The 10766-nt window shown below is 36.8% G+C and overlaps 1 protein-coding gene across 1 annotated transcript in view; it reads right to left on the bottom strand.

Moving 5' to 3' along the window:
• DNER (delta/notch-like EGF repeat containing) overlaps positions 1–10766 on the bottom strand; it is a 74270-nt gene that overhangs the window by 37515 nt on the left and 25989 nt on the right. Inside the window, exons 5-6 of the mRNA XM_009084441.1 lie at positions 6723–6868; positions 889–1042 (exon numbers count right to left, since the gene is read on the bottom strand). Of these exons, the coding sequence (XP_009082689.1) occupies positions 889–1042; positions 6723–6868 (300 nt within the window). The remainder of the gene's footprint in view (positions 1–888; positions 1043–6722; positions 6869–10766) is intronic.

Raw genomic sequence — 10766 nt, 5'->3', positions numbered from 1 at the left:
AATAAAAATATTATATAAAAAATTGATTTCATGGAATTCGGGCTGGTTTTTTTAGAATCATTTTTCTGTGTCTTCTGAGGTAGGGAATTTGAAAAAAGAAACTTCGCCTAATTATACCTGATGTAGAACAATTTCCAGGATAGTATCTCAATAAAAGCAAACAGATGGGTTTGAAATACAAAGTTCAGATAGCAAACTTTTCTCTCATAGCCTTTTAGTTAAGGTTTTCCCATCAAAATATATCTTTAGCTTACCCTCCAGCATATGAGCATCACATTTAGCTGAATTTTAATTTCAAGAAAGATGTCTATATTAATTTGATCCAATTTTTAAAGCAGATGTTCTTAAAATAACTTCGGAGAAATGAGACACTTGGTCATCAAGCAAGCTCACAAATTATCCAGTTTACTTTCTGAATTTTTTTTAAAGCTTTCAAAATATAAGTTAATTCTGAAAAACTGTCCAAGAACTGCATGGCATGGAGAGAATTTTCCTCCATTTGATTGGTGCGACATACAAAAAGAGTTTACTAGTCACAATGAAAGCTTGTTTCTTGAACAGTTAATTATAACATATACTTAAAATCAGGAAAAAAAATCCCACATTAAGCAAAAGCTTATGGAAACAAAATTTTGCTCATGTCTTCTTAGTAGGCAAACTTCTAATAAATCTAACGATTCCCTCGTTAGGTTATGGGTCAGACGTGTGCTTTCAATGGCATTTTTCACAGATGAAGACCCTTCCAGCCTTTTCAAAACTGCCCTTGTGTTGTTGCTCTATTTCCCGTGTCTCGCAGGATCTGAAGTTGCACAGTTCACTGCTCTGCAAAAGATATGCACCCAATGTCAAAACCAAAACGCATTATTCAAGGCATAATAAGAAACCTACCAGGGAGGCAGCTGCAGGTGAAATTGTTCCCGTCGTGTTTCTGTGCTACATCGGTGCAGGTCGCGTTGTTCTGACAGGGTTGGCTCTGACAAGCATCAAACTCTTCACACAGGGAACCCAGATATGCATCCTCACATTCACAGAAAAACGTTGCCTAAAACCAAACAGGGTATGTACTTCACAGCAAATTTTCAGAGGTTATGTTTTCATTTAATACTCTACTGAACAAAGATGGTTTGGTTTCCCTGTTCAAAACCACAGTAGCTGCCATAAATACATCAATTGCCCAAAGTTCCTCTTTGAAACACTAAACCTGCACTGAGCCCTTCAGCTAAAATTTTTAATGACGTTGGGTCATCACATCTAGACGAGGAGGCTGGAATCAGATCCATAATTCCTAAATCACCATCAGTCTTTTCTTCCATTCCAGAAATTAGATTTATAGGCCGAAATCACTGTCAGAATAAATACTGTGCAGATTTACTGCAACAAAATCCTCCTACAAATATGCATCCTTTCTGTGAAAGGCAGGGCTGGCTCCCAGAGACTCTTGTAGTGCTGCAGCTGCTAAAATAAGTCTTCTTGTGGATAGATTCATTAAGTTTTTCAAACCCTGCTGCTTAATAAAAGATTGCTAAAAGATTACCTGCTAAAGGTTTAAAGTATCTATAGTAGGCATGATACGGCACGTTTTTGTTAACAATAAAATAATTAAAATTAGATTTAAAAAAATCATTAGGTCACTAAGATTGCCAAGGAAGTCTCAAAGAAAGGAAGGAAGGAAAGCTCTCTCATTCAGATTAAACATCTGTTCAATAAGCACTAGATGGCAACATCACTCTCACAGGTTTCAGAGCTGGATTATTTGGGCTGAACTCCTTGTCCCATGCACGAGCATTGGACTGCAAAGCACAGAACGTGGAACTAGAAACAGAGATGAGATCTTCTATTTTCACTCATGTTTGCTTCATGTGAGTAAACAGCTGTGACTGAAGCAGAAAATAATCACCTTCACATCAATGAAAACTTCACCCTGGATTTCCATTTTCCTTACAAATAGCTAACTGGGAGTGTTATACAAGGATCGATATGATGCACGTCCAAAACTCGAAGTGATGTGTATATTATTTCTATCTCACATATTAGCAATGACAGGTTTCCAAACTAAGCTGCAGTTCAACAGAAAGGAAAGCCAGCCAAGCAAAACAGACTCAAATTCATTGTAAATGAAGCACAGTAACTTACTTGAATGGTAATTCTTATGAGCTGTCTCCAGAGACACCAGCAGCATGACTCCCCCTGCACTAATTATTACCCATTATTGCCACCCAGGTATTAATACCTTTAAACAATCCCACAATTAGTCACTGCTTCGGCAATATTGACGTAATAGGATAAGCAATAATATCGTATCGATACCTCTCTAAGAGTTACGTATAGGGATCACTTTACCTCAAAGAGGAGTTAACAAAATGGGGTTTGAAAGCTGCAAAAGAAAAGCATTGTAACACTTCAAAGTGAAATGTCTAATGACAGACAACAGTTCAGAAAGGCTGACAAGTTATTCTGTAGAGATGATTAGGTGTTATCCTCACTTCCCCCAGTTGATACTATTTTATTTTTCCTGAATGTACTAGCATATTTGAGGAAAATTAAGTGAAGCAGCAGCTCCACACTGCCACAATGCTGGTATTAATGTCACTGTCTAAGAAATCCATAATTATCTCCTATCAATTAACAGTTCGTCTGTGTATTTTACTTGGTTAAAGGAGTGCAAATCCATCATATATAATTTTGGATGGTAATAAAATAATTTAAAAAATAATTTCTTATCCAACTATATCATTTTATAAATATATGTGGAATATGGTACCTTTTTCCTTTTTTAAGTAGGCAGAGTAAGAAACAATCTTTTTTTTTAATTTTTTACTAAATAAGCTATTAAGATGACTTATTTACTATAGTAAATAAGCTGTAAAGACAAACTAATGTCTACTCTTGCTGAGAAAGACTTTCAGTATTATAACTCACAGTGAGCTGTTAGAATATTTGCATGAAACACTGCTGTATGATAATTACATACTTTGTATTTAAGAGTATACTGTACTTGGGAAAAGAAGTCCATATGCAGGACAGCATGCCCCCAGGTACATGTGAGGTATTTTTATAATCTGGCATTTTACAATTAGAATGAAATGAATCTACCCCAAAGCTTCTAGCCCACACAGGAGACACGGAAACCATTGCTATACAGTTCAGTATGTTATTTCTCAGTGCAGGCAGAGGCCAGTTGTTATTGTGCCTATCTCAGGGGTTCTAAATATGGCAATAAAACTTCATATTTATACAGTCAGCTCTTCCATATTCCATATGGAAGAGCTGAAGTTATGGAACAAAGCAATCTGTGAAAGAAAACTATCCTCATATGTAAGCAAAATTGTGGCACTCAAGAACACTGGCTAACCAAAGTCCACTTCAAAATGCTACCTGGAATCAGAAATTCACACCAGACAAATCTCTGCCCTTTGGGTTAATAGCAACATTTTTGTCTTCCATTAGCAGCTAACTGGTTTGTGGACAACTTATTCTGGTGTAAAGCTCAGTATATGACTGTGGCATTTATATAGTGATGATGCCAAGACCAGAGTTAAACTTCTGACACATTCCTGCCCCCCAGGTGGACAAATGGCAAGCAGAGCAGCAAAGCAGAGGTACAAAGTTCATACGAAGGAAGTAAAAGGCTTGGACTCAGCATCACCTCACTGCACAGAACTTTGTTCAAAAGGGTGAATTTTATGTTCCTTTCCAAAGAAACAATACTTGAAAAAGAAGCTCTGCATTAAAACCTTTTATATTCACAATCTATAAAAAGCTGAGTAGAAGCCAAGTTATGTATCAGGCAGGAATGAGTAAAAACTGGCCAAGACACTCCAGTTAAAGCAGCATTCATTTGTTTGTAGTTCTATGTACTCCATAGATAACAGGATGCCACTGCACTTCTATCACTGCATAGTTAATTACACTTAAATTTCCCATTAAGCAGATGTATTCCTACATTCTTTTACATTAAACTACGTTTGAAATAAAACTATGAAGTACATAAAAACACAAAGACAACCATTAATCTTCTTGGCACTGGAAGCAATGACTACAGCCAGCAGAGCTCTGAGCCTGTTCATGCTACTAGGCCTTTTATGCATTCTTCTAAGTTTCTTTGCAAAACAAAATGAATTGGAGATAAAAACAAACAGCAAAACACAAAGGGCATGTTGCAAACTTAAAGAGAATTAAAGTTTAAGTTCTGCAAAAAGCAGGGCACTGGCAAACCAACACAGTGGTTATACATGTCAAGCACGTCACTTTGGCAGTTGTTTGCTCCGTTGTTAGGGAAATCATCAAGATATTTTAGGGCATATCTCACATAAGATGAGTTAAACAACGGCAGAAATATTCTGCTTAATGAAATACACATCCTATATTTATCTGTGCTGCTTATGCTGGGCATGACTCAGTTTCCTAGCTAAAATTCTCTTATGCAACTAATAGGCTAACGAGCGAGGAAAGCTGACAGATTTTAAAAACCACCATGGACAAACAAACATCACAGCATTTTTATTCTCCCTGGACTAGAAAGCTGGACGTAAACGATCTCCATTTGGGTCACTGTAGCTGAGGTTTTAGTGAGCTCCCCCAGCCCAGCATCCATTTGGGTCACTGTAGCTGAGGTTTCAGTGAGCTCCCCCAGTCCAGAGGGCCACCTGGCACAGGTTTGATGTCACTCAGCAGCATCACTGGGGACATTCCTCATGGCTTCAAGTCCTAAAAAATCTAGGATCGGTTTGTGACAGTGAAAATAGAAGCAATTACAGTTCTGAAGTCAAAATTTATTTGAAGATAAAAGATGTTCAGATATCTTCACATGGCTATATAAATTTTAACTATTAAAAAGAGATTTATATTATTTTATATTCAGAGTTCTTGAGAATCCTACTAATTCCAGCTGAGTGCCATGAATTGACTGACACTTCTTCAGTGCAAAGATAGGAACAGCCCTAAATTTTTGTCTTCATTTACCAGGGTAAACAACATACTACATGTGCACATTTATCATCAGCACTTCTAGGTCTAACACAGAAAACTTTCAATGTCAAGATTACAGGTAGGGACATACACATACTGAGTCATCTTTTTTTGAGTGAAATAATTGCTCCTCTTTCTTGCCAGGAAGCCAGTGCATCTCTGATTTTAAAGAAAATGCTCTTTTACTTGTCATGTCTTAAACAGCTGTCAAACATGGATAATTATTAAAGGCCATATATGCAATTTCCTTAATACAGAGAAGCATTTATCCTTCTGCATAGATGAAGCCATCTGTTTTTATTTTGTGACATATGACGTACAACGTGAGAAAGAAATGAGTCATAAAAATGGACAAATAACATGAAATAATAGAAAAAAAGTCTATTTAGCAAAGGTTTTAACTCTCAAATTGAATAAAAAAAATGGAAAAAGGCAACATTTGGATATTATGCATAATAAATTTGAACATATTATTTACATATGCCAAATTCAAGATATTAAATTTATTACATAAAAATGTTGCATATAGTAAAGCAGAAAAACCAAGCTGGACTATGAAACAGAACACTGTGTCTGAATGAATAATTTATGTGGATTCCAGCCAGCTGGTGTAGTAGAGTAGCACTTATTTTAAATGCATCCTGCAATAATTGTGTTAACACATTACCTCAAGCATTTTATAAAATTCATTTCTGAGAAATAAAACAGATAATTATTCCAGATGTTAGTACTGCCATGTACGTATAGACTACTGCAGCAATTTAATTATGGTTGTTACAATTCAAAATGTCATTTTCCTATCAAACATACTTATTGAGAGTTTAAATCAGAAAACGGTAGCAGATGAACTAACAGTGAATTCACTAAATATGCCAAGTTTTCTGTGCTCACAGCTGTTAATATTTACTCAACAGTTACTACTGCTTTTATCTCCCAAATGAATATTAATAAAACCAAAGATTAACTGTGCATATTTGTGCTATAAATGACTTTTAATCCATGAAATTAAAAAAAAACATGTATAGAAGGTAACAGAGTGTACAGGATCTGAGTCACAGAAGGCCAATCTGGTTTTGTAAACACAGAATACAGACTGGAAATTTGACATATTTAGGTCTTATTTTCTCCTGTTACTAGATCATACAAAAACCCCACAGCAGCCAGTGGACTTGCTGTTGTAATCTCTCAATGTAGCATTATGTAAAGGAGAAAGCTGTACAGGAAACCATTCCCAAATTACTCCATTCTGTTTCTTCTCAGAATTATGCTCAGATGATTCCATTGCACTGATCAGTGTATTCTGAGTGAGCAATTATGAAGACATGGAGAGCTAAACTCTAGATTAAATCAGACCTAAAACCAGAACAAGGCTGAAGACTTAACAAATTGGAACATTGGTCTGGAGACTGGAGATCCCACGTGCCCACCACGTGGTCCTCCTCTCACAAAGAAACCTTCTTTATGGTGAGAGCAAACATTACCTTATGTCTGATTTGAAGAATTGGTTTTATTGCCAGGGCAGGGTATGACTCTTTGTATCCCCTATCTGTTATTTCTTACTTCAAGGGCTTGATCTTTAAGTGCAATGAACGAATGAATATATTGTTAGGATTTTGTAACATCTGTGAGTTTTAGAAGCTTCTTACACAGCAGCAAGGTTTGCACACACTCGGAGGATGAAGTATAATTTACCCTGTGTTCATTTTAGCATGGAATTGCCACACTACAGGAAGGTCTTGATAGGTTGACCTTACCTCATCTGGTTTGGTGATACATTTTCCTTTCCCCGAACACTGGAAGTTATCTGAATGGCTTCCCACAGGCATGCAGGTACTGACTTTGACTATCACAGTCAAGCGTAGAGCCACAATGCACTTAGTAACGGAATCATTCAAAAAACCTTTTTAAGAAAAGAAAAGATTCTTACTGGATGACAAGATACGCTGATACATAGCAATGCTCTACAGCTAGACAAACAAATAAAACCGATTGGAAATCAACTGTCAAAGAAGAACAACATTGCTCATACTTAATACACACCTCTCTGAGTTCAATGCATGTAAATACAAACCAGAATACACTCTGAAGACAAACACTGATTATACCAATTAACAAAAGGGAGGCAGGATGGTGAAACAGATCTACTTACAGAGCTCTGATCTGCTATCATTTTTTAGGTCTTGAATAATCACATGCTTTTGCCTGCTATTTTTTTCATAAGTTGTTAAAATATATTTAGTTCAGTTTTTTAATGACGAGGAACCTTAAAATCAAATTTTGTGGAGAAATATATTTAAATGAATTCACAGAAGTTATTCCAGAGCTAAGAAGCACACAGAGCCATCACACTGGTAACAGAGGCAGAATCCCTTTAGCTGTCTTTTTATGAAGTTTGCAAGAATATACACACACAGCTTGACATCATTTCTTTGTGTATTTGCAAGGCAAGTATTATTGAATGTCTGATCGGATCTCTCTATAACATGAGCAGGTAGAGATGAACAAAACATGAAAATGGAACATTTGACAAGGAAGAAGAAAATCCATGAATCTCTGGCTAGCACCTGTAATTGCATGGAATAAAAACACTGTTGGCTGCAAGCTATTAAAACACACTGGAGCATGACAACACCATTACCACTCATACTCCTGACAGATATATCTGGAAAATAAAACAAAGGACAGCAGGAAAGATAAAATGGGGCACATACACAGCCCATGACGGATGCAATTAATTCAGAGTTTGTGCCAAAATATATAGACCCTGGTCCTGGACTTCACTTGTGCTTGAACTGCATTGTTCCAGCAGAGCAATTAGCCTCCTGTGTTACAGCCCTTCCATGTGTGGCATCAGTCAGCTGGTTTTGAGGAGCTTGTGGCAGAATAAATGTGCACTGACATAAAACACGTGGGTTTGAAATAGTGTATCTACTGTATGCATAAAACCCCACCAAAGATCCTTCCATAAATCATCAAACTGGAATTTAACTTCACTATCCTTAATGTAGGTAGACTCTAAAGCATCTAAGGCTGTAGTACCAGTATGGAACACAAAACCATTGCAGGATTATTCATTTCTCTAGAAATTAATCTAGAGAGAATTTAAGCAAAAATGGATGCTTTTAAAAAAATCTATATATCCTTAATTTTAAAAAGAATGATAGTAAATAGATGCAGGAAGTGTATGATCTGGAATGACTTTTCTCACATTTTCCACTTTAAATTCTAAACCCCATTTACAGCCTAAACCTCTAAGGAGCTTCAAAGATGCAGTCTAGCTTCTTGCATTATAGACTGGAGATAGCACCACATTTATTCAAGCAGAAAAGAAAAATAGTACAAGGCAATATTTATAATGAACAGGAATAAAGGAAAGTTTCATGAAACACTCAGAACTTCCAAGTGAATTCTGTTTCAGAATGGCTGCTAAACATTACTTGGATTCTGCATGCAAAAGTGTCAAGTGTGACTAATTATACAAATTCCATAGAAAATCATATGGAATACTTCCATTCTCTGTTCTTCATTTTTAGATTTCACTTTTTAAAATGCTGCATTAGTTGTCTGTGTTCCCTAGACCATATCTTCAAACAGGAAAATCTCATGTCCAACACAGATGTCATCAGACTGAATATTGCCTCAAGAAGTTAGGTACGTATTCTAAAGGATCAGAGGAGAAAAAAAAAAAAAGAGAAAAAGAAGTATTTGGCATAGTTCCAAATGTCTAATGGTCTGTTTCGGCTAGTGAAGATTATTGTAATCTGATGACCTCTTCAAAGCAAGCTAATTTATTCTGGCCTCAATACACACCCCATTTTTACCCATCTGTTCAAAGATGCAGCCAGAATGATTTCCTTTAACTGCAGAATGCAATTGTCACTGGCAGTCATGCAATTATATCTGAATGCTTGGAAGAATGTGGTATTGAAAAAACGTCTTTGGTTCCACATTTGCTTGTCTGAAGCAGATTGTTACATATTCTTCAGGACAGTCCCCTAAAGAAATATTAAATCCACCTTCTTTGTACTTCGAATCTGGTTACTATTTTGGTATCAAAAGCCCTTAGGCAAAGCACTGAAAAAAAATCATTATTCTCACTGGAATGCCACATATTTTCCTGTAATTTCTAATTATCTCACCTAATTTCCAAATACTAGAAAAATACAAGCATTGCTCTTTATTTTCACTCTAAAGAAGTTGCATGCAACTTTCTGAGATCTCTAGGTTTTTAAGGCTAAATGAAGCTTGTCTGACCATCTAAATATAACTCCCTGCTCAACTCAGGTCACTTCAATTAATTCCTTCCCCAATTCTCATAACAGCAACCAAACTAGAGTGAGTTTTAAGTTCTATTTTTAACTTCTAGGTAGGAGAACAATTTCAGAAGCATATTTACAGCTACTTTCATCTAAGGTCTGGAGAAAAACATTACAGTCATTTATATCAAAAGCTAATTTTGTCCAGTTCAACCTTGCTGGTTTTCTAAAGCTAGTTAAAACATAATGACATCAAAGCACTTGTAGTTGAAAAATTCAGGCTTGAGTTATTTACAGCACTACTACAGAAACAATTCTAAAGCCTAACAAATCCTAATGTGATGTGAGCAGTCCTTTAGATTGCAGAGGAGGCATTTTCAAGCTTTGTGCACACACACTTTATAGTCTGAGAAATGCCTGCATCATTTTATTGGCACCACAGCTCATCCCACCCTGGTAGTGTCACCTGCTCATGTCCAGGAGCACAAGGTACACAGGTCCCTGTTTAACTCACATCAAGACAGTTAAGAATGAGACATACAGAAAAGAACTCAAAACAAAAGATGACAGGTGTCATCCATACGTCCAGGTGCTTTCAAGCAAGATCACCTCATGCCATTCAGATTACTACTACTCAAACATTAATTGAGCATAGACTTTCTAGACTACACAAAATGATTTTCTTTCCTTCCCAAGCCCCACTTCTGAACAATACCCTCCCTCTTAGCTCAGCAGACCAAGGTCAGCAACCTGGTCCATGGTGGGTGGGCCAAACTAAGGAAGACTGAAGTTAGCAGACCCCGAACTAAGAACATTATCCTACTGCATATAATGTTCACAGAAGGTATAACACTGCACTGCAAATTGTTAACTAACTCTTGGTATGTGCCAAATGCTCTGACACACACAAACACTTGCCTTTTGCAATTGGCTCAGATGCATTTCTCTGTATTCTACACCGTGAATATGTGTATTATTCCAACAGATATTGACCTATGGTTGAAACAACAGATTATCATTTTAGCTCACTACATTAAAAGTATAGGTCTCTGAGTCCAGCTAGAGGTTTCTTGGATGAGTGAGAACAACTGCCAAGGGGATTGGACACTCACTCACAATGAAGTACCAGTCCTCAAGTTTTCAACTTATTTTTAGCCTAGTTTCCCAAGGAAATGAGACAGCAGTAGGATGTCTATCAGTTTTCATCTGTTCTCTTTTTCTCTCTCAACACTTTTCCACACCAAAAGCTTTTGGGGTCAGGAGCCAACTTTTGCATTTTGCAAAGCATTTTGCAAAGCAGTGAAGTTCTCAAAGACATTAAGTGCCTACAGCTTCCCCACACAGTATACAGCCCTGGCATCAAGGGCATTGGGAATTCAAAATGGGTAGGAAAACAAAAAAGGGCCCCAGAATAAGGTGATGCCACTTGTCCACCCTGTTCCCAGTATACAGGCAGCTATTCACTGGAAAATGGGAAACTGGGATGTATTCAAATGGAAAACAAACAGATCAGTCCTTGAGGAACAAAGCAGTGGTATTGGG

The sequence above is a fragment of the Acanthisitta chloris genome, unplaced genomic scaffold, assembly GCF_000695815.1.
Source record: "Acanthisitta chloris isolate BGI_N310 unplaced genomic scaffold, ASM69581v1 scaffold16391, whole genome shotgun sequence".
In the NCBI taxonomy this organism is placed as follows: Eukaryota; Metazoa; Chordata; class Aves; order Passeriformes; family Acanthisittidae; genus Acanthisitta; species Acanthisitta chloris.
This window is presented reverse-complemented; position numbering and strand designations above follow the sequence as displayed.